Genomic DNA, 27,928 nt, shown 5'->3' with positions numbered 1-27,928 from the left:
TGTGATATGATTGGCCAAAATTAAAACATCCTAATATTTCATTTTTAAATCTTATAAAAGTTATCCAAATTAAATTAAAGTATGTGATTTATATTGATTTATCCCTAATATATGAGAAAAGCAAAGCGTGTAAGATGGGTAGAAAAAAGGTTATCGGCGCGTTGGCCTACCATTGTAATTTTTTTATTTTTAAAGAATCAATCAAACCAGTAGTCTCTCAATCAAATTGTGATATGCTTTTAACATTTTCTTCATATATATACTTCTTGTTTTTTGAATAATTTCTTGAGGAAAGTCTTTTCCTAATTCCTAGAATACAAAATTCGATATTCGACTCACAAATAATTTCATTTTTTAAATTATACACGAAATATGTGATTTACAAGTTGGTAAAATTTAATATGAAATGCTACTCATAAAAAGTTTATAAGCTTTGTAAAAAAATATATTCAGATCCTTCCAATACGCCCGACTTTCGTTATTTCCATTTTTTTTTATTTTAATGCTTTTGGAGCAACCCCTACCAATGTGTTATGAATTACTATATACTTTCCTCTCCATGAATGTTTTTCTATGTCATAAAAAAATCATACCAAGTGAATGGACAAATTTATTTCTATTATTCTTAATTAATATAAAGAATATGAAAAATTTAATGAGTAGTAATATGGAATATGTATAAAGAATAAATTTGATAAGACATTATAATAGGCATATCATTTCCATCTCATCTAATTTTCTCCATAAATCTATAATATAGTTTGTATTATTCTTATTATTTATTTTCATAAGTGGTTAGAATTTGAAAAGATTTAGTAATTTGTTTATGTTTGATTTATTTCTAGAAGGTATTTTTTAATAATTTCTTTAACACGCACTTAAACATAATTTTTACAGAGAAAGCATAGATTGGCTTTTGAAAAGCAAGAGAGCAACGAAGAAGACTGTCACGTCCATAAACCAATAATTGTAGTATTTTTTTGAAATATTTATATCCTCTTAATGCTTGCATGTGGTAGTATAAATCAAGTGTATAAACTCAATTGTCTCAACCATAATACATATCCTCTTCTTTAATTTGCGATGCCAGTTTCTTTGCTTCTCCGCCTCCTTTTCTTCTTCTTCTTCTTCTTCTTCTTTGTAATATTTGTCGACGGCCAGTGCCTCAATGATCAAAAAAAGCTGTTACTTGAGCTCAGGAGCGAATTCAAATTCAATTCCTCCATTTCACAGAGTTTGGTGAACTGGAATGAGACAGGTGATTGTTGCCAATGGAAGCTCGTGGAATGCGATGACTCGGGTCACGTTATCAGTTTGGACCTCAGCAGCGAGGGCGTCTCTGGCAGAATAGGTGAGTCATCAGCCCTTTTCCGGTTGACATACTTGTCGAGGCTTGACCTCTCAGACAATGACTTCACCACAAGTGAGATTCCTAACCAATTCCATCGTCTCACGAATTTGGCACACCTTTCTATGACAAATTCTGGTGTCATGGGACCATTTCCATCCACGCTTGCTAACTTGGCAAACCTAGTTGAACTATACTTAACAAGTAACTTCCTAACTGGTTCAATTCCTACATTTCATAACTGCAAGAATATTGAATGGATATACCTTGGTGATAATAATCTTTCGGGCTCACTTTCTCACTTGCATTTTCAAGGTCTTACAAACCTTTTTGGTTTAGATTTAAGCCAGAATTTATTGAATGGCACCATTCCTCACCATCTTTTCGCCCTACCTTTTATTGGTGTTCTTTATCTATCCAACAACCAATTCAGTGGACAAATCAGAGAAATTTCCATTTTAGACCACTCTAACCTTTCTAAGCTAGATTTGAGTGGTAATAGGATTGGAGGCCCTATTCCTAACTTCTTCTTCCAGCTTCCAAACATGTTCATTCTCTGGCTTTCTGACAATTTGTTTAATGGCACTTTTAAACTCAATAAGATTCAAAGTCTGACAAGTCTTTCACAACTTAGTCTTTCTAATAACAACCTGTCAGTTGACACAACCAACATGAGTTCAAGTTCCCATGGATATCCCAATTTAATTCAGGTTCATCTATCATCTTGCAATTTGGACGATTTCCCAGATTTTAGAAATGCGTCCAATTTGTTAAGATTGGACCTCAAAAACAATCATTTGCAAGGGGATATTCCTACTTGGATTTGGGAAACCGAAAAGAGCTATTTGGACCTTTCTTCAAATCTTCTAACAGGTTTGAATAAGGCTCCCATCCCTCCAAATTTTACTTATACAGTTGTCTTGCTCGCAAACAATCGACTAACTGGAATGATTCCATCCTCCTTCTGCAATGCATCTTTACTTCATGTTCTCGACTTGTCATTCAATAACTTGAGTGGTAGCATACCTCCTTGCATAATTAAAGAAAATCTTGCGAGTACAGTGCTCAATCTTAGGGGAAACAAAATCAGTGGTGTTATCCCTGATCAATTTCCTAGTGAGTGTGGCCTACAAACCTTTGATGTTAGTTACAACAACGTAGGCGGGAGGGTTCCTAAGTCTCTGTCAAATTGTAAGTATCTAGAGGTGATGAATGTAGGAAACAATAACCTCAAGGATAATTTCCCTTGTATGTTGTCGTTGAGCTTGCGCATCCTTGTCTTGCGCTCCAACAGATTCCATGGAGATTTGGGATGTCGAAAGAGTTGGCCAAATCTTCAAATTCTGGATATATCTTCAAATGATTTCAGTGGTTATGTGAATTTGCTAAACATCTCAAGTTTGAGAGGAATGGTGCTTGAGAGTCCTACACATGGCAGGCTCAACCGCTCGAACTCTAACTTTTTAGTTGCCGATAATTTCTACCGCAATGAGGTGACAATAACCGTCAAAGGAATTGAAGTGAAGCTTGTGAAGATTTGACCTGACTTTACATCCATTGATTTCTCTTCCAATCATTTTGAAGGAGAAATACCAGATGCAATTGGTAATCTCAGGTCACTCTATCTTCTCAACTTATCACACAACTCTCTCCCTGATACAATCCCAAGATCATTGGGTGCCTTGAAAGAGCTTGGATCGCTCGACCTCTCTTCAAACAAGCTCACCGGGAGAATACCTGATGAGCTCACAAAACTCGATTTCCTTTCATTCTTGAATCTGTCTTACAATTATCTCACCGGACCCATCCCAACTGGCCGCCAGTTTCAAATGTTTACGGCAGATTCATATGTAGGAAACTCGGGGTTATCTGGTTTCCCACTCAACGGGAGTTTCAACAACCCTCATCCACCAGCTGATCCATCGCCATCAGACGATTCAGAATCAAAAGATGAGGAGATTGAGTGGGAATATGTGTTTGCTGCGTCTGGTTATGTTGTGGGAATAGGAAGCGTTGCGTGGACACTGTTTTGCTGCAGAAGCTTGAGAGAAAGATACTTTGAGAAGATAGAGGAGATTGCTGACAAGATATTCTTTGAGAGAGGAAGGAGAACAAGACATGAAAGAAGAGTGAGAAGAAGAAGAGAAGAGAAGAAGAGAAGAACAAGATACTTTGAGAAGATAGAGGAGATTGCTGACAAGATATTCTTTGAGAGAGGAAGGAGAACAAGACATGAAAGAAGAGTGAGAAGAAGAAGAGAAGAGAAGAGAGGAGGAATGGGCTTAGGAGACATCAACTGTGAGGTTGATTGTGTAATTTTGCTTGTGCTTAGTTAGCATAATGTGTGTGAACTTTGGTTTTAGCAATGTGTGTTTCTATTTGTGTGCTCAAAATTCCATCGTTTGATTGTGTTTTGAAATATATTTTATTTAAAATATAGATCAATCAAATTGTTGGTGTATGTGTGAATTTGGAGATTTTATAAGACTAGATATGCTTCTTTGCAATGCACAATAATAGTTATAATTAAATAAAAATATAAAGCATAATCAATGCTAAGAATTCAGATAAATCACAAAAAATGGATGGCTATTATTATGTTTCACGAATATAAGTATAATTGCACGTGCATATGCGTATAGGGTAAAAATTACTTTATTCTTCAATTTTTTTTTCATTATATAGTATTATTATTATATTATTTTCATTTTTTTGTTTTTGACATAATGACTCACATCACATGCGATAGTCACTTTCATATATATATATATATATATATATAGGGGTGCGTTAGGCTCCTTTGCACCCTAAGTGTCCTATTTCCTTCTTAATCTCAGCCCTTGGATCCTTGAATTGGATGGTTGTGATCAATGCATTATTAGTCTATAATGTTGTATTATTAGCCGCTGTGCATTATTAGAATGAAAATGTGTATTATTAGTCTATAATGTTGCATTATTAGCCGCTGTGCATTATTAGAATGAAAATGTGCATTATTAAATGACACGTGGCATTAATCTAACCATCAGATGACAAAATTGTGGGGCTAGGATTAAGAAGGAAAAAGGACAAAAGATATGAAAAGGATTTGAATACATCCCTATATATATATATATAGGGGCATGTTAGGGTGCCACCACCCCTTAAAATAACACCATACCACCATTTCTAGCCAATCATTTGTACACGTGGACGAAAGACGGGCAGCAATATGCTGGTCTTTGTCCAGCAATTTCTTGAACAGCAATATCCGACCACTATATAGCAATCTATAAATTGTCGTGTAGTGTTTGTAATATTGTTGTGTAGCGTTTATAATATTGTTGTATAAGTGTTGTCACGTTATCATTTTAAGAGGGGTTGTCATTTTAATATATATATATATATATATATATATATATATATAGGGATGTATTCAAATACTTTTCATATCTTTTGTCCTTTTTCCTTCTTAATCCTAGCCCCACGATTTTGTCATCTGACGAATAGATTAATGCCACGTTTCATTTAATAATGCACATTTTCATTCTAATAATGCACAGCGGCTAATAATGCAACATTATAGACTAATAATGCACATTTTCATTCTAATAATGCACATCGGCTAATAATGCAACATTATAGACTAATAATGCATTGATCACAACCATCCAATTCAAGGATCCAAGGGCTGAGATTAAGAAGGAAATAGGACACTTAGGGTGCAAAGGAGCCTAACGCACTCATATATATATATATATATATATATGGGCATGTTAGGGTGCCACCACCCCTTAAAATAACACCATACCATCATTCCTAGCCAATCATTTGTACACGTGGACGAATAATAAGCTGTCACGTGGCAAAAAAAAAAAACCCCAAAAAAGACGGGCAGCAATGTACTGGTCTTGCAATTTTTCTTGAACAGCAATATCCAACACGTTAGACAGCAATCTATAAATTGCTGTCTAACGTGTTGGATATTGCTGTGTAGCGTTTATAATATTGCTGTATAAGTGGAGTCACGGTGTCATTTTAAGAGGAGTTGTCATTTATATATATATATATATAGGGATATAGGGAGATGATCAAAATAAGTATGTGTTTAAATCCAAAAATGCAGCCCAAATCTTGGCCCTAGGATTAGATGATCTAATGGTCAATAATTAACCCAAAACACGGAAGGTCATAATTAATTAGTTTTAGGTCATATGATAAGATTTGGATTTATGTCATGTTAAGATCATTTTGTTAGCATGACCTAAAAATGTCTTACGTATGACCGTGTTCTGCATTTCTATATTTAAATCTGGTCTTCATAGATCAAAACCCGATATATATATATATATATATATATATATATATATATATATATATATATATATATAGGGATGTATTCAGGTCAGAACGCTAAGTATAAGTAAAACTCAAAACACTTGCAGTCCATTGGATCATATGATCTAATGGTTAGATTAATGCCACGTGTCATCTAATAATGTAGAATTTTAGACTAATAATGTAGCTCGGATAATAATGTAGCATTTTAGTTTAATAATGTAGCATTTTAGTTTAGAAATGTACAGTTTTAGTCTTACAATGTACATTTCTAGTCTAATAATGTACCTCGCCTAACAATGTAGATTTTTAGTATCATAATGTAACAAATCACAGCCATCCAATCTAATGATCCAAGGGCTGTGATTTGTGCTGTGTTTTACGCTAAGATGCTGTAAGGACCCTAACACACCCCTATATATATATATATATATATATATATATATATATATATAGGGATGTATTCAGGTCAGAACGCTAAGTATAAGTAAAACTCAAAACACTTGCAGTCCATTGGATCATATGATCTAATGGTTAGATTAATGCCACGTGTCATCTAAATTTGTAGAATTTTAGACTAATAATGTAGCTCGGATAATAATGTAGCATTTTAGTTTAATAATGTAGCATTTTAGTTTAGAAATGTACAGTTTAAGTCTTACAATGTACATTTCTAGTCTAATAATGTACCTCGCCTAATAATGTAGATTTTTAATATCATAATGTAACAAATCACAGCCATCCAATCTAATGATCCAAGGGCTGTGATTTGTGCTGTGTTTTACGCTAAGATTCTGTAAGGACCCTAACACACCCCTATATATATATATATATATATAGAGTCCTATTATCCACAAATCCACTCTTAAAGACCGAACCACCGAACCCTACCAAATTAGGGCTTTTAGATCTAGTTTTTTATGGGTAAGATACAGAAATTTATAAATTATTTTCGCCTTCATCACGAGCCTATTTTAATTCATCTGAAGGTAAATAAGTCATACTAACATGTTACGAAGATTTAACTTCGTTCCAGAATATATTACTTCATTCTAGTAGGTTTTTACTTCATTCCAGTAGGTTTTTACTTCATTCCAGTATGTAAATGTGGTTTCGCCGTCGCGTGCCGTTCTTTCTCTCTACAATATCTATCACCAACGCCATGGTGCTAATATGGTTTAATAAACACATGGAATAATGTAATAAATTGTTGGAATGAAGTATGTGTAGAAGCATTTGAAGTACAGAATGAAGTAATAAACCTATATAATGAAGTAAAATGGGCTTGTAATGAAGCCGAAAAATTTTTCACAGCAGCACATCTCATCAAAAAAACTAGATCTAATGGCCCAGATTTGGTCTCTAGTTCGGTCTTTAAAATTGGTTCGACATTGATCACAACTCTATATATATATATATATATATATATATAGGGTCTTGTTAGGATGAGATTTTTGGGCATAATTGAGAAATGAGATGCAATCTCAGCCACTAATTCACAAGATTAATTTAATGTCAACAACTATTAAATTATATCAACAAGGGGGTATAATTGTCTTTTCATTAATAATGTAGAGGACAAAAATAAAATACATTTGAAATCATTTTCTAAAGTCTTCAAATCTTCAACATTCAAATCTTCAAATCTTCAAATCTTCAATTCTTCAATTCTTCAAAATTCAAATCTTCAACATTCAAATCTTCAAATCTTCAAATCTTTAAATCTTCAATTCATCAACATTCAAATCTTCACATCTTCTTCAACATTCAAATCTACAAATCTTCAACCTTCAAACCTTCAAATCTTCAAATCTTCGAATCTTCAATTCTTCAACATTCAAATCTTCAAATCTTCAATTCTTCAACATTCAAATCTTCAAATCTTTAAATCTTCAATTCTTCAACATTCAAATCTTCAAATCTTCTTCCACATTCAAATCTTCAAATCTTCAACATTCAAATCTTCAATATCAATATCGAATGTCAACAACTCATATTAAAATGTCAACAACTAACAAATAACACTTACAATTCACATATCAATACCGTGAATATTGAATGTCAACAACTCCTATTAAAATGTCAACAACTAACAAAATAACACTTATAATTCACATATCAATAGCGAGAATATCGAATGTCAACAACTCGTATTAAAATGTCAACAACTAACAAATAACACTTATAATTCACATATCAATACCGAGAATATCGAATGTCAACAACTCGTATTAAAATGTCAACAACTAACAAATAACACTTATAATTCACATATCAACTACGATGTCAACAACAAACATTATTCATGTCAACTACGATGTCAATAGCAAACATTATTCATGTCAACAACAAACGTTATTTATGTCAACTACTATGTCAACAGCAACATTTTACGAATAATTAATGTCAATAGCAAATATTTTCATGTCAACGACCTATATTATTTATGTCAACAACAACGTTTTACATATAATTCATGTCAACAACAATGTTTTACATATAATTTATGTCAACAACATTTTTCATGAAATTTATGCCAACGACCTATATAATTTATGTCAACAACAAACGTTATTATGTCAACGAGCTATATAATTCATGTAAAAAATAAACATCTTCATGTCAACAACTTATATAATTTATGTCAACAATAATATTTTAGGCAATATCACAAACACATTATCTACACAACTAAAAAGTTCAAGCAACACAATCGAATTCAAAGCTGCATCCATATATTTCACAAATTAATTGTAATTTGCTTTCGATTTTAGAAAAATCGAATCCACATAATTAACAAATGAATTCACAAATTTCAAATTAAAAAGGCAATCAGTAATTCGAATAGTAACCACTTCAAATCCTACCCTATCATACGCTTCTCTTACCTCACCTACGTAAATCAGTTACATTCATCAATAATATACTCTATTATCTAACTCATTTGCCAAAGCGAGATTCAATAATTTCCTCATCAATTAACTAGTGATCAATTGCAGTTATTTTAACTCATTTTACTTCATATCACTTCAAAGCAATTCCAGTAACACACCAAACAACAGCACAGAATAGCAACAAAGATATCAAAGATATCAAAGATAAACACGATATTCAATAATTTACTTACATGCCTTGTGAATCTGGACAGACTGAAGCCGAAGAAGGCCCAGTTGCAGAGGGAGGCTGCAAGCGAAATGGTCAAAGCTCCGGGTGCTCTTCTACGCGATCCGTCACTCACCTTACCTATCAATAGCCAGAATATCAAATGTCAACAACTCGTATTAAAATGTCAACAACTAAATGTAAGACTTATAATTCACATATCAATAGTTAGAATACCAAATACCTAGACTGCAAGCTTGATTCCCTAATCCAGCTCACATCCAACACAATTGATAATCCAATTCCTCCCGACTACCATCACCAAATCACAGATCAAAAGCAACCGATCAGAAAGAGAATTAAAAATTAAAAAAGTAAAAAAATTAAAAAAAATTAAAAAATAAAATTTTAAAAAAATTAAAAAGTCTAAAAAAAAAAACATTTTTATTCAAAAATATATTAAATTAATTGTAAATTAATCATAACCATAAGATTGAGAAAAATGAGTGGCCCTAATTTGGTCTCTAGTTCGGTCTTTAAGGATGGATTTGTGGATAATAGGACTCTATATATATATATATATATATATATATAGGGGCATGTTAGGGTGCCACCACCCCTTAAAATAACACCATACCACCATTTCTAGCCAATCTTTTGTACACGTGGACGAAAGACGGGCAGCAATATGCTGGTCTTTGTCCAGCAATTTCTTGAACAGCAATATCCGACCACTATACAGCAATCTATAAATTGTTGTGTAGTGTTTGTAATATTGTTGTGTAGCGTTTATAATATTGCTGTATAAGTGTTGTCACGTTGTCATTTTAAGAGGGGTTGTCATTTTAACACAAACCTATATATATATATATATATATATATATATATATATATATAGGGGAGTGATCAGGTCCATAACTCATTTTGTGTTAAATATCCAAGTCAATATCATCCCTTCAATTTATGGATCAGACGGTTTATATGGCTCCATTTTATCTTTTCTTTTAATAATTATAATAATGATAAAAGGGTAAGGTTGGCATATGATATATTATGCAGTTAGTAAGTTTCCATGATTCACGCTTATTTTTTTAGCAAGATTAAGTCTCCCTTCCGTAAATGAAACAAAATCAAACAACCACAGTAAGAACTCTGCGCCGTCTTTCAATATCTCAAGCAGTGGAGGAGGGGGCGGTCGCGCCCTCAGCCGGCCAATTTCCCTTTGCCTCCGACAAAAATCCACCATGGTTGCCCCCTCCAGCTTGCCTGCCCACCCCAAAGAAGAAGAAGTCGGTCGCGCCCTCCGCCGGCCGATTTCCCTTTGCCTCCGACAGAAATCCACCATGGTTGCCCCCTCCGTCGCACCGGCCCGCCCCAAAGAAGAAGAAGTCGACGGCAAAATTGTTTCTTTCGAGTGAAATTCGGCTAATAGAAATGAGCTTATACGTGTAGAAATTATTATTGATGAGGTCGATGCAAGCTAAATGTTTATCATTTTTATAGGAGGAAAAATAAGTAAAATTGTGGGAGAAAGAGAAGGAGCATGAGATAATTTTAATGGAAGAGAGAGAGTGTGCATAATGTTTCTTCAGGGTAATAATATATTTCACAATTGTATTAAATATAATTATGCTGAAAGCGCATAATGTTGCAGCACCAACTGAATAATGTATATAACAACAACATGAAGACGCATCATGTTTACATTATTGCTTTTAGCAGCATATATTAGTGTATTTAAGTTGTTGTAATGTTGTGATTGAGTTTAATAATGTAACGTATATCACAAACACTTTGCATTCCAAAGCTCATACGCATGACAACAATGTTAACAAACATGCTATACATTATTCTGAGTTGCCTATTGGAAAATATATCACTAAGTAGTAAATAATGAAACAAAGGGCATGCAAATAACGCCAACAAACAACTTAACATGTTACATTATTCATAAATCAAGAATAAATCTTAATCTAATCTTTCTACAATAAAATTGTTATAGCATATTATAATTAAATAACACGTAAACCGCTGAAATTGAAAGCATAGAAAATTTTAATTTTTGAGATATACTATTTACTTTATTTAATTTAGCAATCCATACATCAAAGCTGTAACGACTACATTATTGATAACGTAGGTTTACATTATTTTAAGATAACAAACTTTAATACATGATGAATATGTTATAATGTAACATAATCTATTAAATAATGTAACATGTTCCACGAATAATGTCAACATAGAAAATAATATATATACATTTGCAATACTAAACGTAGTACAAAATCTTGCTACAGTACTGTTCATGTCCTCCTAAAAGAGAGCACATCATCTCTCTTTCGACGACCTCCATCCCCTACATCCTCTACATCCATCTCCTCAAAGTAATCATCAAAGTCATCTTCATAATCTACTCTTGTCCTCTTCGACCCTATTCAAAAGTTCATAATAAAAGTGAGATTATAATCACATACTAAACAATGTACGTCATATATGCGTTAAAATAAAGACCTACTGAAAATGAATAATGTTACATCACCAGATGAATAATATATCTACACACCAACATGAAGACTTGTGTCGTTTACATTATTGTCGTAGAGAGCATACATTACTACATAATGGATTTGTTTTAATTTATCACACTGGGGTAAATAATGTAAATTATAGCACAAATAATGTACACGACAATTCACAATAATGTAGTACAAACATGACGACTAATGTATGCTGACTAAGCAATAATGTATACACCAACCTTGAATAATGTAACGACAACTACTAATAGACAACTACAAACAATGAACATCAATAATGTACATAACCTTGCTCAGTAATTAAATACGAACAAGAGAAATGAAGTATGCTTATCGGCAACAAACGAATCTTTACCTTAAAAATCGATTCTTTTCACAAAAATTCTAGGGATTGTCTCGGTAATGTAAACATAAAATTGGACAATTCTAATCGGGCATTTGAGTAACTAACATATATAGGAGATGATTGAGAGAATCACATGTCTAAATTTTGAAAAATGGAGGCCCGAACTGAAAGTTTCTAGCCTACGACACTCGGCGTAATTTTGAACAAATACACGTCTACACCACAATTCCGGTCGCCGATTGTTGATATAAGCTTCATCTTCCACTTTTTCGCGATGGATTGACGTCTTCGTCTTCATTTGATAAGGAATCACCACAAACTAGGATTGAATATAGAGAGCAAAAGTGGGAAACTAGGTTTTCGTCGATTTGGGGTAAATGAGAGAGAGAAATCGAGAGAAATAGCGGATAGTTTGCTCCTTCCGTTTAAAAACCGAATCTTGAATAAGATGTACCAATTTTACCCCCATAATGTAACCACAACTCCTAAATAATGTAACTCGGGTATGATATATACTTTACATCTAATCCGTCCATCAAGTTAATCCTAAGGCTGGAAATACATTTGAACTTAACACTAAAGGATCACTTGGACCCTAATGCTCCCCTATATATATATAGGGATGTATTCAAATACTTTTCATATCTTTTTTCCTTTTTCCTTCTTAATCCTAGCCCCACGATTTTGTCATCTGACGAATAGATTAATGCCACGTTTCATTTAATAATGCACATTTTCATTCTAATAATGCACAGCGGCTAATAATGCAACATTATAGACTAATAATGCACATTTTCATTCTAATAATGCACATCGGCTAATAATGCAACATTATAGACTAATAATGCATTGATCACAACCATCCAATTCAAGGATCCAAGGGCTGAGATTAAGAAGGAAATAGGACACTTAGGGTGCAAAGGAGCCTAACGCACTCATATATATATATATATATATATATATATGGGCATGTTAGGGTGCCACCACCCCTTAAAATAACACCATACCATCATTCCTAGCCAATCATTTGTACACGTGGACGAATAATAAGTTGTCACGTGGCAAAAAAAAAAAAAACCCCAAAAAGGACGGGCAGCAATGTACTGGTCTTGCAATTTTTCTTGAACAGCAATATCCAACACGTTAGACATCAATCTATAAATTGCTGTCTAACGTGTTGGATATTGCTGTGTAGCGTTTATAATATTGCTGTATAAGTGGAGTCACGGTGTCATTTTAAGAGGAGTTGTCATTTATATATATATATATAGGGATGTATTCAGGTCAGAACGCTAAGTATAAGTAAAACTCAAAACACTTGCAGTCCATTGGATCATATGATCTAATGGTTAGATTAATGCCACGTGTCATCTAATATTGTAGAATTTTAGACTAATAATGTAGCTCGGATAATAATGTAGCATTTTAGTTTAATAATGTAGCATTTTAGTTTAGAAATGTACAGTTTTAGTCTTACAATGTACATTTCTAGTCTAATAATGTACCTCGCCTAATAATGTAGATTTTTAGTATCATAATGTAACAAATCACAGCCATCCAATCTAATGATCCAAGGGCTGTGATTTGTGCTGTGTTTTACGCTAAGATTCTGTAAGGACCCTAACACACCCCTATATATATATATATATATATATAGAGTCCTATTATCCACAAATCCACTCTTAAAGACCGAACCACCGAACCCTACCAAATTAGGGCTTTTAGATCTAGTTTTTTATGGGTAAGATACAGAAATTTATAAATTATTTTCGCCTTCATCACGAGCCTATTTTAATTCATCTGAAGGTAAATAAGTCATACTAACATGTTACGAAGATTTAACTTCGTTCCAGAATATATTACTTCATTCTAGTAGGTTTTTACTTCATTCCAGTAGGTTTTTACTTCATTCCAGTATGTAAATGTGGTTTCGCCGTCGCGTGCCGTTCTTTCTCTCTACAATATCTATCACCAACGCCATGGTGCTAATATGGTTTAATAAACACATGGAATAATGTAATAAATTGTTGGAATGAAGTATGTGTAGAAGCATTTGAAGTACAGAATGAAGTAATAAACCTATATAATGAAGTAAAATGGGCTTGTAATGAAGCCGAAAAATTTTTCACAGCAGCACATCTCATCAAAAAAACTAGATCTAATGGCCCAGATTTGGTCTCTAGTTCGGTCTTTAAAATTGGTTCGACATTGATCACAACTCTATATATATATATATATATATATATATATAGGGTCTTGTTAGGATGAGATTTTTGGGCATAATTGAGAAATGAGATGCAATCTCAGCCACTAATTCACAAGATTAATTTAATGTCAACAACTATTAAATTATGTCAACAAGGGGGTATAATTGTCTTTTCATTAATAATGTAGAGGACAAAAATAAAATACATTTGAAATCATTTTCTAAAGTCTTCAAATCTTCAACATTCAAATCTTCAAATCTTCAAATCTTCAATTCATCTATTCTTCAACATTCAAATCTTCAAATCTTCAACATTCAAATCTTCAAATCTTCAAATCTTTAAATCTTCAATTCTTCAACATTCAAATCTTCACATCTTCTTCAACATTCAAATCTACAAATCTTCAACCTTCAAACCTTCAAATCTTCAAATCTTCAAATCTTCAATTCTTCAACATTCAAATCTTCAAATCTTCAATTATTCAACATTCAAATCTTCAAATCTTTAAATCTTCAATTCTTCAACATTCAAATCTTCAAATCTTCTTCCACATTCAAATCTTCAAATCTTCAACATTCAAATCTTCAATATCAATATCGAATGTCAACAACTCATATTAAAATGTCAACAACTAACAAATAACACTTACAATTCACATATCAATACCGTGAATATTGAATGTCAACAACTCCTATTAAAATGTCAACAACTAACAAAATAACACTTATAATTCACATATCAATAGCGAGAATATCGAATGTCAACAACTCGTATTAAAATGTCAACAACTAACAAATAACACTTATAATTCACATATCAATACCGAGAATATCGAATGTCAACAACTCGTATTAAAATGTCAACAACTAACAAATAACACTTATAATTCACATATCAACTACGATGTCAACAACAAACATTATTCATGTCAACTACGATGTCAATAGCAAACATTATTCATGTCAACAACAAACGTTATTTATGTCAACTACTATATCAACAGCAACATTTTACGAATAATTAATGTCAATAGCAAATATTTTCATGTCAACGACCTATATTATTTATGTCAACAACAACGTTTTACATATAATTCATGTCAACAACAATGTTTTACATATAATTTATGTCAACAACATTTTTCATGAAATTTATGCCAACGACCTATATAATTTATGTCAACAACAAACGTTATTATGTCAACGAGCTATATAATTCATGTAAAAAATAAACATCTTCATGTCAACAACTTATATAATTTATGTCAACAATAATATTTTAGGCAATATCACAAACACATTATCTACACAACTAAAAAGTTCAAGCAACACAATCGAATTCAAAGTTGCATCCATATATTTCACAAATTAATTGTAATTTGCTTTCGATTTTAGAAAAATCGAATCCACATAATTAACAAATGAATTCACAAATTTCAAATTAAAAAGGCAATCAGTAATTCGAATAGTAACCACTTCAAATCCTACCCTATCATACGCTTCTCTTACCTCACCTACGTAAATCAGTTACATTCATCAATAATATACTCTATTATCTAACTCATTTGCCAAAGCGAGATTCAATAATTTCCTCATCAATTAACTAGTGATCAATTGCAGTTATTTTAACTCATTTTACTTCATATCACTTCAAAGCAATTCCAGTAACACACCAAACAACAGCACAGAATAGCAACAAAGATATCAAAGATAAACACGATGTTACTAGCTACTTACATGCCTTGTGAATCTGGACAGACTGAAGCCGAAGAAGGCCCAGTTGCAGAGGGAGGCTGCAAGCGAAATGGTCAAAGCTCCGGGTGCTCTTCTACGCGATCCGTCACTCACCTTACCTATCAATAGCCAGAATATCAAATGTCAACAACTCGTATTAAAATGTCAACAACTAAATGTAAGACTTATAATTCACATATCAATAGTTAGAATACTAAATACCTAGACTGCAAGCTTGATTCCCTAATCCAGCTCACATCCAACACAATTGATAATCCAATTCCTCCCGACTACCATCACCAAATCACAGATCAAAAGCAACCAATCAGAAAGAGAATTAAAAATTACTAAAACGATTGAATTGTGGGGAAATTTACAGAAACCAAACTCATTGGATAGAAGAACACCAAAACCCCCAAATTGAAATGGGGGAAAGACAACTGCTTCAATAATAGAGATTAAAGAGTTTATAATATTAGTAGAGCATCAAATCGATAGGAATTGAGTGAAAACATTACTGCCACAATCCAAAAAGAGTAATCAAAAATCACTGAAACAGTCGAATTTGGGGAAAAATAACATACACCAAACCCACTGGAGAGAAGAACAACAAAACCCCCAAATTCAAAGGGGGAATGAAAACTGCCTCGTGAATTAAGCGAATTTAATACCTAATTCTACATAAGAAGAGAAAGAGATTATCTCACCAGGCTTGAAAAACACAGACAATACAAAATCAATAGCCTTGAGAGCCGAATTCTCCTTCTTATTTGCGAAAAGGAAGTTCTCCGGCTTCAAATCGCAATGCATAACCCCATGCTCGTGCAACATCCTGACCACCTCCGCGATCGTCCTGGCCACGCCGGCGGCTGCCCGCTCGTTGTAGTGACCGCGCGCCACGATTCAGTCGAACAATTCCCCGCCCTCGCAGAGCTCCATGACGAGGTGCACGGCCTAGGCGAGCCACTTGTCGATTTCGCCGCCGCGCCGTGCAGAGCTCGATTAGGATCTTCTCCTCCGCCGCCGGATTGAGCGTGAGCAGCCAGAAGAACCAGCTGAGCGCCACCGACGATGTGTCGCGGTCGGCGAAGATGAAATTGAGGAGATTTGGCAAATTACCATGAAATTACCGTTATGCACTTTCATAATTAATTAATCTAAAAATATTTCTGATGTGGTAAAATCTGGACCACTCATTTAATAAAAATGAGTGGCTGATATTGCATCTCATTTCTCAATTAGCTTAAATAATCTCAATTGATCACAATCTTATATAATATGGATGCATTACCCTCCTTATCACCCCCTAGTATAAAACATAGGACTAATATAATCCCTTTGATCTATTAATCTAAAGGCTTTGATTAAATGTCAGTAGGTACATTATTACATAGTTTTCGTACATTAAAGGGCAAAATTGTACAAAACTATGATTTACAGCAGTTTTTAAACTGCAATTCCACGATTTCAGCCATTTTAATTGAAACTGTATTCCCTTTCTCTCTCACCACCAATCTTTCGTCTCCCTCACATTTTCTCACTTTCAAACCCTAGTATCCCCAATTTCTTTCTTTGTTCATTACTAATCATCACAAATTTTCTCTATTTTGATGTCGTCGACCACTCTCTGAAGAAGATACTGCAAATCTCATCAATTCACGATCTATTGCTCTTTATTTCGAGGTATGTTGATTGCGATTCAACCATCCTCGATTCAGTCGCCGGTTGACGTTTTGAAGACGACGGAGAGCGTCGACGGATATTTTTATTTCATGAACCTTTTTCGAGTGTTATGTAAAAGAGCCGCATTTCTGGTAAATTTTGACCCTAAAATATTTGGGTTTTAAATAGACGTCTATTCTTCAGTGATTGTAGGTGTTTTTTGCTCTAATTGCTTCGGATGTTGTCGATTTCTGTTAATTGGGAAATTGTTCATTTTTTTTGAATTAAAGAATTAATGTTTTGATGAAAAATCTACATTACAAACTGCTCAACTGCGTTTCATATTAAATCAAGTGTTCTTGTTGTTTCTTGTTGTCAATCGTGTACATTATTCACACAAATTGGTACATTAATTCTGTAATGTAAGATTATGGTTATTTAATGTACGATTACCAAACAATCACTGTGAATACATCTTTGAATATAATGTACGATTATGATTGTTTAATGTATATGTCACACACATATTAATATATATTATAATGATTTTAATATGTTGGCGGAAGTTAAATCCATCCCCGAAGGGTTTAGCGATCCATGGGGCTAGGGTATAGTACCGACTCACTTATAAAACCTCGTTGTTCATTATTTTGATATAGACTGCTACATTATACAATCTCAGATGTACATTATTTACTTTGAACTTGTACATTATTATGTGGATAGATTTCAGAATTACATTGATGGAAAATATTAGATCAGTCCTTGATATCTGCTACATTATTATGTGTTGTGGTAGTTTGAGTTACATTAGTGGACATGTTCTGTACGTTACGTACAGTTGATTATCTACATTATCATTTGATGTTTCTTAAAATGTAATCTCCTCGTACTTTGGTTTGATATTGCTTGTAGTTTAATATCCTCAATGTCAATAATTTTTTAATAGGTACAAAGCGCCCAAAAAATCTTGGTGATGAGGACTTTGAGGAGGACATCCAACCTTTCCCAACCCATGATACATTATACGTGCATAATTGTACATGAATTCAAAATATCATTCAATGCGATATGATGTAGCTATATATGTACATACATTATTCAGTAATTTAATTACATTAATGTCTGAGATTCATACATTCAAATACCATTTTCATACATTAATACCAACATTAAACTAATTCTTACATACATTAAACTAAGTCTTTCGTACATCACAAAACCACATTTATACATCAAGTTATGTATGAAACCAAAATCAATGGATAAAAATAGATATTATAGGAAAGTATTGGTATTATGCCATATCTCCCTGCTCTTGGTGAAGTTTTCGTTAGTCGGCCGGTACTACAACCTAGCCGGATGGATTGCTAAACCCAAAGGGTATGGATGCAACGTGCTACAAGACATTAAACTAAACCTTTTGTACATTAAACTAAGTCGTTCGTACATTACGAAGCCATATTCGTACATGATAATCCGTGTGAAACCAAAAACCCAAAGGATACAAACAGAAATTATAGGAAAGTGTTGGTAATGTGCCCTAGCCAATGGATTGCTAAACCCTAAGGGAAAATAGTTATCTCTCTGTTCTTGGAGAAGTTTTCGTTAATCGGCCGGTACTACAACCTAGCCCGATGGATTGCTAAACCCAAAGGGTATGGATGCAACGTGCTACAAGACATCAAAATAATTCTTTCGTACATTAAACTAAGTTTTTTCGTACATTTCAAAATCATATTCGTACATCAAGTTCCGTATGAAACCAAAACCAAATAATACAAACAGAAATTATATAAGATAATGTACGAAAACAGTATAATAATGCACGTCGTCATTTTTAAACATAGCCATCATAAGGAATTAATGTATTGGTTGATAAAAAGATGCTGCAAAAAAAATTAAATTAATCAACTAATATATTCTACATTAAGAAAGGAAAATAAATCAATGAAATATAACCACCAAATCATGGGAGGCGTGAATCATGGGCTAAGCACAACTGACGTTTTTTGTTTCTACCATCCATGCCCTTTTTGAATTTTTAATCAATTTAATTAATTCCAAGTGGATCTTATATTAACCATTAGATCACACCTAATCAAGGGATGTAATTAGTTTTCCTTTTTAACGATTTTATACACATTAATCTGAATACATCCCTATATATATATATATATATATATATATATATATGTATATATGGGGTGCATTAGGCTCCTTTGCACCCTAAGTGTCCTATTTCCTTCTTAATCTCAGCCCTTGGATCCTTGAATTGGATGGTTGTGATCAATGCATTATTAGTCTATAATGTTGCATTATTAGCCGCTGTGCATTATTAGAATGAAAATGTGCATTATTAGTTTATAATGTTGCATTATTAGTCGCTGTGCATTATTAGAATGAAAATGTGCATTATTAAATGACACGTGGCATTAATATAACCGTCAGATGACAAAATCGTGGGGCTAGGATTAAGAAGGAAAAAGGACAAAAGATATGAAAAGGATTTGAATACATCCCTATATATATAGTAATAACTAACATCACATGTGATCAAATACTAACTAATTTATAGTAATAACTAATAACTAATATCAATTTTGTACGTTAAAAATATCAACACAAAGACATAAATTTATCAATCTTCTTGTATTGATAAACTTATGTCTTTGTGTTGATATTTAAATTTACATATTGTATTGATATAATTATGCCTTTGTATTGATAATTTTAATACATTGAATTGAAAGTTATTAGTTATTACTATAAATTAGTTAGTACACTAACACGACCGAACTATATATATATATATATAGTGTATATGCCTTTGATTTGTTTTGTTGTCTATGAAAGTCCAAATTTCAGAATAAATTGTTGTGTAAATAATATATTATTGAATCAATTATCGTCTATATGCATTTGTATATTAGTGGTCACGCAATCTAATTAATTCGAGATGTATGGTTTTTTAATTTGGTCCCACCAACCTCGTTTTTCTTCATTGTATATGACTCGTGATTTAAATACATAAAAATCTGCTAATTATACAATTATTATTTTACACATTAAATTGATTGGTTATGCGTATGACAAATTATTAGTATCTGAACTTAATTATACTGACATAATTTACATAATGAAAAATTTGAATCCATTTTTCAATATATAGACTTATTTATCTATCTATTTAAAATATCATTTTCTTAAGTAGCATGAGATTTTAAATAAAGTTATTAAATTAAAATAAAATAAATATAATTTAATATTTTAATTAAAAGAGAGAAGAAATAATTTTTTGCAGAAATGAATTTTTTTTTGAACAAACTAAAAAAATATAGACATCAACATTACTTAAATAAGTACTCCCTCCGTCCACGATTAAGAGTCTCATTTTTAAATGGCGCGGGTTTTAAGAAATGTTAAGAAAAGTGGGTGGAAGAAAGTTAGTGGAATAGGAGTCCCACTTATATATATTAGTTTTAAATGATATGTGAGTAGAATGAGTTAGTGTAATTTGGGGTCTCTTTACCATTTATAGTAATTATTGAACCGGGACTCTTATTCGTGGATGGACCAAAATAGAAAAACGGGACTCGTATTCGTAGACGGAGGAAGTATAATATACCTAGTATATCTATTATCGTAGTAAAAGAGGTCAGCCTATCCAACAACTTTGACAAATTAGAAATTTTATTATTTATTAACAAATTTAATAATTTGTTGTATGATCGTGATTTCACCTTTAGCAAATTAGAGTCGGTTCAAATCATTAAGTTTATGCTTTCCCCCTTATACTACATTTACCAATCTCCATCGGCTCTTGCTTCCCTATATCATACTTTATTATCTCTTCATATGTATCTATCTCGTAATTACTTCCAATTCTTTTTTTCGTAACCATTACCGACTCATTCGACGTTAATGCCGATTTTTTTGACATTGTCGATACTCCCTTATTCATCCTCTAACTTTTTACCTTGTGGTTGTTAAATTTGTGAAGCCTTGTTTCATCTTTAATTCCCATCGTTGAAATCCTAACTCGCCATTGTATATAATCAAATTTGTTTTTTTTTTTAAATTCTTATAATATCCATATACTTTATTATATATAGCCATTGTATATGATCAAATTTGTTTCTTTTTTAATTCTTACTATAATTTCTATATCTTATCGTCAATATAATCAAACAAATTATAGAAATAAATCCTCGATTCAAAAGGTATGAAAATGTTATTTATGACATTTTCTCTCCCTCATGGAAACTGTCGATTAAATGAAAAACAATGTCAACTATTATAAATGACAAAAAATAACCGAAAATGATTATAAGCTGGCAAAACTATTGAAGTTTAGTCCAACTAATAAATTATAATGGATAACTAAGAACAATAAATTGAAAATTGCAAGAAATGTTTCACAAAAGAGGATGATTCCTTCTCATCCCCAAATAATTAACTACTCATAAAAAAGACAAGAATGGAAGACTTTTCACGAATAATTTATCATTTATTGAATTGTAATCCAAGTAGGACTATGGCAACGGTACAATCACAATATATACTACTAACTTTCAAAATATTTATTCCTAGTTTTTCAACAATTAAATTATTCTCTTTTAATTATAATAAAAACTGGTACATTAACACATCAACAAAAGTAATCAATAAAAAAAAAAATTATTTTAAAAATTAAAGAATACTATAGTCACAAAATATTTTGTTTTATTCATATGAATTTACAACCGTTATCTAAGTCGCGTGCTTAATAAACTATGTCCGTAATAGCTTAAATTTAAAGAATACAATAAATCGTGTTATACGACAAAGGCCGTGCTTTTCCTCACAAAAATCTGCAGCGGTTATCTTCAGTGTCCTTTAGTAAATTATGCCTCCACGCAATAACTTGCGAGCTACGCAAAATGGATATACCATATCTTGGATACCAGATGTGAGATGTAATCAACCCAATAGTCAAACACGTCTAATATATAAAAGGAATTATATAGGGTTTCATAACATATCATGAGATCGGAATTTGCTAGTTGAATAAGGTCGTTGTCGACTTGCTGTCATCGTCTGCCGCCGTTTAGGTTAAATAATGAAATCGCACATCAGAAAATGGTCGAAATGGAGACAAAGAGATAAAATAGGGTTAGAGGCTTATTTATATAGTTTCCAATACCATAGACCGATAATGGATTCAGTGGACAATGCATGTTCGACCCGACCTAAGTCTATCCCAGATTCTTAAAAAAACTCATTTGATACCCGTGAAAATGTCACATTTTCATTTTAATTTTCCATAAATAAGATTGTATATTTATAAACATGAAAACATTACTACGTACATTAAAATAATGTTGCATAAAATCTTGTGTTCGTTTTAAGAAATCAGTCATATTCGATGGGAATGTGGGAGTAATAGATGATAAAGATGTAAATAAATAATAGTAATGCTTTTAAATAATGTGTGAGATACAGAATTGTTACATACAGAATTGTTACAAAAGTATAAGGGGAAATGCATACATTTGAAACTTAATGACTCACTATGTATATCACACTCACACACTCCATTTCTCTTCTATCCTTCAACATTTCTTGCTTTGATATCGATTTCAGTGTCAAGCAAGTATCCTTACCACACACCACACTCTCTCATTTCTTGAGTTTCTTGCCCAATTTGGGTAAAAAAATCTCCCAAAAAACCAATCCAAAATCCCTTTCTACATTTCATTTCTCCTCTGTGTAATCCCTGAAAGCCATTCTCAAATCTTGCTCTCTTTTCCATTAAAAAACCCAACTTTTTTTTTTCTTGATATTCGTTATTCTCGAGGGAGAAGGGTGAGATTTAGAATAGTTACAAAGTACAAGGGGAATACATAAATTTGAAACTTATGGAAACACTATATATATAACATTACCAATACAACATATACAACATTTTGCAAAATCTTTACACACTCGCACACTCCATTTCTCTTCCATCCTTCAATTTTTCTTGCTCTCTTTTCCATTAAAAAACCAAACTTTTCTTTTCCTGTTTTGAGTGCATTTTTAGTGCATTTAAGTGTTAAAAGGGGTTTCTTGCCACCAATTTCGTGTGTGTTGTTTGTGGGTGTGGTGTAATTTTGTAAAAAAAGCATTCTTGGGGATGGAAACGGGGCAGGACATTGTGGCGGTGGCACCGGTGTCGGCGATGGGGGCTCCTCCGCCGACTTCTTTGGCGCCCGGGTTTGAAGCTATTAGTGAAATTGATGTCTACAAATTTGAGCCATGGGAGCTTGATTGTATGAAAAGATTCAATCTTTTTATATATTTTTAAATAATTGTTGCATATTCATGCTTTGTTTGATGTAAAGTTGCAGTCTTTGAAGATTCCTATTTTTTTTAGGTTTTTTTTGTGTTTTTTTAGGTTGTTATGTTTTTCAAGTTTAGATGAAGAAATGATGTTGTGAATGAGTGTTGTTTATATGTATAAGTTTGAACTTGTGAATGAGTGTGTGTGTGCGTGTGCGTGCGCGTGCATGGTGCGTTACACACATTCGTCGATTTCTAACTAGCTTCCGTATCTTAATGATAATCTTGTGGCCTAAATAGAGCATTCGGTGCTGAAGACGAGAGATCTGGAGTGGTACTTCTTTAGCCCTGTGGATAAGAAGTACGGGAGTGGATCCCGCCTCAATCGCGCCACTGGGCAAGGGTACTGGAAGGCGACCGGGAAGGACCGCCAGGTGAAACACAAGAACGAGTCCATTGGAATGAAGAAAACACTCATTTTCCACAGCGGACGTACTCATGATGGAAAGCGGACTGATTGGGTGATGCATGAGTACCGGTTGTGCGACACACAACTGGGAAACGCCGGCGTTCTACAGGTGTGTATCGATTCCCAGGGATTTCATGCTAACTTTAGAAAAAATAATAAAATTCTTGTCTTTGTTTTGTCAATTAGGATGCATTTGTGCTATGTAAAATCTTCCACAAGAGTGGCACCGGATCACCTAACGGTGACCGATATGCCCCATTTATAGAAGAGGAATGGGATGAGGACGCCCCGCTTGTGGTCCCCGCGGAAGATGATGTGGAAAATGGTGATAAAGTGCGTGGAGATTGCACAAACACCGAACAGGTCTTGTGCATGTTTTGTTCATTTTGGTGCAAGACTTTCTTTTATGGTTTAGATTGTTGATTAGTTGCATCGAAATTTATATTTTCGAGTAGCGAAAGTTTATCGTGTGAAATAGAGTTTTTTTTAGCATCACGAGATCTTGTAATTACTATTTTCCTAACAATCTATCTCAAAATGTTTTGCAAGATGTGCAGCCAATCGTAGCCCCGGCCGATACCCCCAGCGTCCCTCTCCAGCTGTCGAAGAGGGATCCTGCACCCGAACTGGAGCACCTCTCGCTGGACAACGTCAAGAGACCGAAGCGCGATGATCCAAACTTCAGAATCGCCAACGGATCCGAGGACTCCACCTCGACAATGATGATGACGAAAACCAACTCCCCGCTTGTAGAGATCCCCCTTCTGGAGACCCTAGGCGCGAGTGACAACCTCCCGGGCAGCACGCCCACGTTTAACTCGGCGGAACTGGAAAAATCGGTCCCTCCCGGCTACCTCAATTTCATCGGCAACTTAGAGAAAGAGATCATCGACATCTCGATGGACAGGGAGAGGCTGAAGATTGAATTGATGAGAGCGCAAGCTTCCAAGTGCAGCTGATACGTATCCAAGTGCAGCTGATACGTATTCCCACTCAACCTCCTTCTTCTCTTCATGTCCTCGTGGCAACAGGCCATTGTCGTTGTCATCTGTACGACTGCAGCTTATGTTGAGAGGGAAACCACACAGGCCTGGATTTCCTTCAAAGGATTCAACGGGAAATGTTTGGATTTGACGGCCATTTGGGATCATTCCGACCAACTTATTGTTTGACAGATTCAACACTCCAATGAATGTGAGCTCTCCAAGCTCCATTGGAATTTGGCCTGTTAGTTGGTTTGCAGAGAGGTCGAGTGATTCGAGAACCTTCAACTGGCCAAATGACTTTGGAATGCTTCCATTGAGGGCATTGTGAGAGAGGTTGAAATGATGAAGTGAAGTTAGATTACCAAATAGGTATCTCTCCTTGGAAATTATTGGAAGAGAAATCAATGCTACCGAAGTCTTTCCATATACAATAAAGCTCTAAATTTATCCCTTTCATGTTTAATGTCATAATGTATCCTGTCCACATGTAGTAAAAGTCTGACAAAATGTACCTGCTTGTATCACCATGTAGTGTCATTGCACTCCAACTAGAGAAGTTTAAGGATTCCAGACTTCCATTGAAATGATTTGAGGATATATCTAGAATTTGGAGAGAATCCCAATTGTTGTGACATCTCACTTCCCCATGGAATCTGTTGGAGTTCAAGACTAGAACTAGCAACGTCGATGACAACATGCATGGCAAAGTGTCGTTGATTTGTTGTTTCCGACGTCCATGAACTCCAACAACCTGCAACTTTCTAAGGACCTTGGGATCCTCTCTTCTAATGTTTATTGTAAAGATTGAAATATCTTTGCAATCTATAGAAAAATTGTCTGGAATAATGCCGCTGAGGTTGTTCTGCCCCAACTGGAGCACGCTAATATTTTCAAGTAGGCAAGGGGCTATGCCGCCACTTAATTTATTTCCAGACATGTCAAGAGTGTTAAGATGTGTGGCATTGCAGAGGGTGGTGGGAATTGATCCACTTAAACGGTTATTAGCAATACACAAGTACGAGAGATTAGAAATTAGTGGAACGGGCAAGTGTAACTCACCGCTGAGCTGGTTAGACTGCAAGTTTAACTCTCTAAGAGAAGCAGACATATGGTAAGGCTTTTGCACATCTGTCAGACGATTAAATGAGGTCCAAATAGTCATGTTGTGTTTCCCAAAACCAACTAGGAATCTCCCTCGCCAATTGATTGTTTGAGAGATCCAACATTTCCATATTAAGTTACATGAAGCTAGTTCTAACCATTTTAGTTGGACACATCTGTAAGAACTTGAACTGGAATTGCCAACATCTACTGACAATATATTGTGAGATACACCAAAATGTGTAAGATTGGCAAGGTTTCGAATGTTGTCCAGTCGAAAAGTGCCATTATATTGGTTGTAGCCAAGGTAAAGTTCCAGCAATAAAGGAGAGAATGGGGGATGCTACCAGAGAATTAATTATGTTCCAAATCTAAATAAGAAAGATTGGAAAAGCCTTCAAACAATGTCGGAGAAAGTGAGCCTGTCCTTGACAAATCGACATGAATGAGTTTGGTTAGGTTAGCAAAGGTGGATGGAATCGAACCCTTCAAACTGCAGTTAGAAAGACCCAAGACGGTCAAACTTGGAAAACTGGCGAGCAAGTCCGGAGCTGATTCTGCTGAAAGATCATTATAACTAAGCTGAAGAAAAGAAAGAGAATGGAGTTGTAGAAAGGAGCTAGACAAAGGGCCAGATAAAAAACAATCAATCAAGCTCAAAGCAGTGAGATTGGGTAAATATGAAGATATAATGTGGCTCCATTTTGTCCTTTCATAAGAGGAACTGATATTGACATAATCAAGATGGAGCTCTCTAAGCCCTGTTAGATTTTGGACAAGCATCTCAAAATTTGGGTGCTCAAGACTTAGAGTAGTATAAATGCCGGAGATATCGAGACTAACCAAACTGGGCAAGGACAAAATTTCAAAAGGAACCTGTCCTTCAAAAAAAGCATTTGACAAATTCAAGTGTGTCAAATATTTCAGATTCTGGATACCTCTTGGAATAGGGATGGGAGTATCTCCATAGTTGTAATTGTCGGTGAGGCTAAGCTTCTCCAAATACTTAAATTTAAAGAGACTCGATGAATCCCCAATTCCACCATAAATGCCCTCATCATCGAGCTGCAAACTAACGACGTAGCCAGCAGCATCACATTCCACACCGAGCCACTTGCCGCACTCGCCACTTTCATTCCATCGCACGAGTTTTGTTGAAAGAGAAGAATTGAAGATCAACTCATCTCTGAGTTGAAGCAACAAGGTTTCCTGATGGCGAAGGCATTTGTTATTGCAAGAATGAGCAACAACAAGTTTGAATGCATTGTCAAAGAAGATATTGATAATTATTTTTTTTGTGTGTGTGTACAAATGATGATAGGTGAATATGGGTTTAAATAGTTTTCTTGAATATCTTTTTTTTAAGACCACCACTTGAATAAATAAAGACATTCATTTGTAAATTCCACAATCATGGAAGTGATTTGTGGGTTACAATTCTAAGTGGACTTGAGGTCCTTAAGTCCTAATCCAGGAATTTCCACGAACACGATTACAAGTTTTAATTGGCCATAAACAATTTGATTAAAATTTAAATTTAACTAACTCGTTTATTATCAATCTGAGTGGAGTTTGGAGACTTTGAAACATTTTGTGCCCACTAACCTTTTAGCTTAGTGATAATTTCAAAGTCTCTGTCTTTGCAAATTGATTGTAGAGACAAAGTGATGTTACTATTTGTTCAATTTTCCACATGTTAGGCCAAGTACCAAAAATCCAATATACACTTAATGACAGCATTTTTTGACAATATTAGATATGGTTTTGTTTTTCACAGGTAGATATGGTATGCATCGTTTTATTTTTGAAAATAA

At 33.9% G+C, this 27,928-nt stretch overlaps 1 protein-coding gene and 1 pseudogene across 1 annotated transcript; both read left to right on the top strand.

Moving 5' to 3' along the window:
* Positions 1-1,046: 1,046 nt before the first annotated feature.
* Positions 1,047-3,761, top strand: LOC125190340 (receptor-like protein 49). The gene has a single exon (XM_089064554.1). The coding sequence runs from the start codon at positions 1,084-1,086 to the stop codon at positions 2,887-2,889; it is 1,806 nt and encodes a 601-aa protein (XP_088920680.1). The 5' UTR covers positions 1,047-1,083; the 3' UTR covers positions 2,890-3,761.
* A 19,633-nt stretch (positions 3,762-23,394) lies between these two features.
* On the top strand, positions 23,395-24,986 carry LOC125190324 (NAC domain-containing protein 53-like; annotated as a pseudogene).
* Positions 24,987-27,928: the final 2,942 nt, after the last annotated feature.

Source organism: Salvia hispanica, chromosome 2 (assembly GCF_029641045.1).
Source record: "Salvia hispanica isolate PSC_SH4W2 chromosome 2, Shi_PSC_v1, whole genome shotgun sequence".
NCBI lineage: Eukaryota > Viridiplantae > Streptophyta > Magnoliopsida > Lamiales > Lamiaceae > Salvia > Salvia hispanica.
This window is presented reverse-complemented; position numbering and strand designations above follow the sequence as displayed.

Excerpts from the sequence above, each read along its gene's own strand:
- LOC125190340 (XM_089064554.1), top strand. The coding sequence starts at position 1,084 with ATGCCAGTTTCTTTGCTTCTCCGCCTCCTTTTCTTCTTCTTCTTCTTC.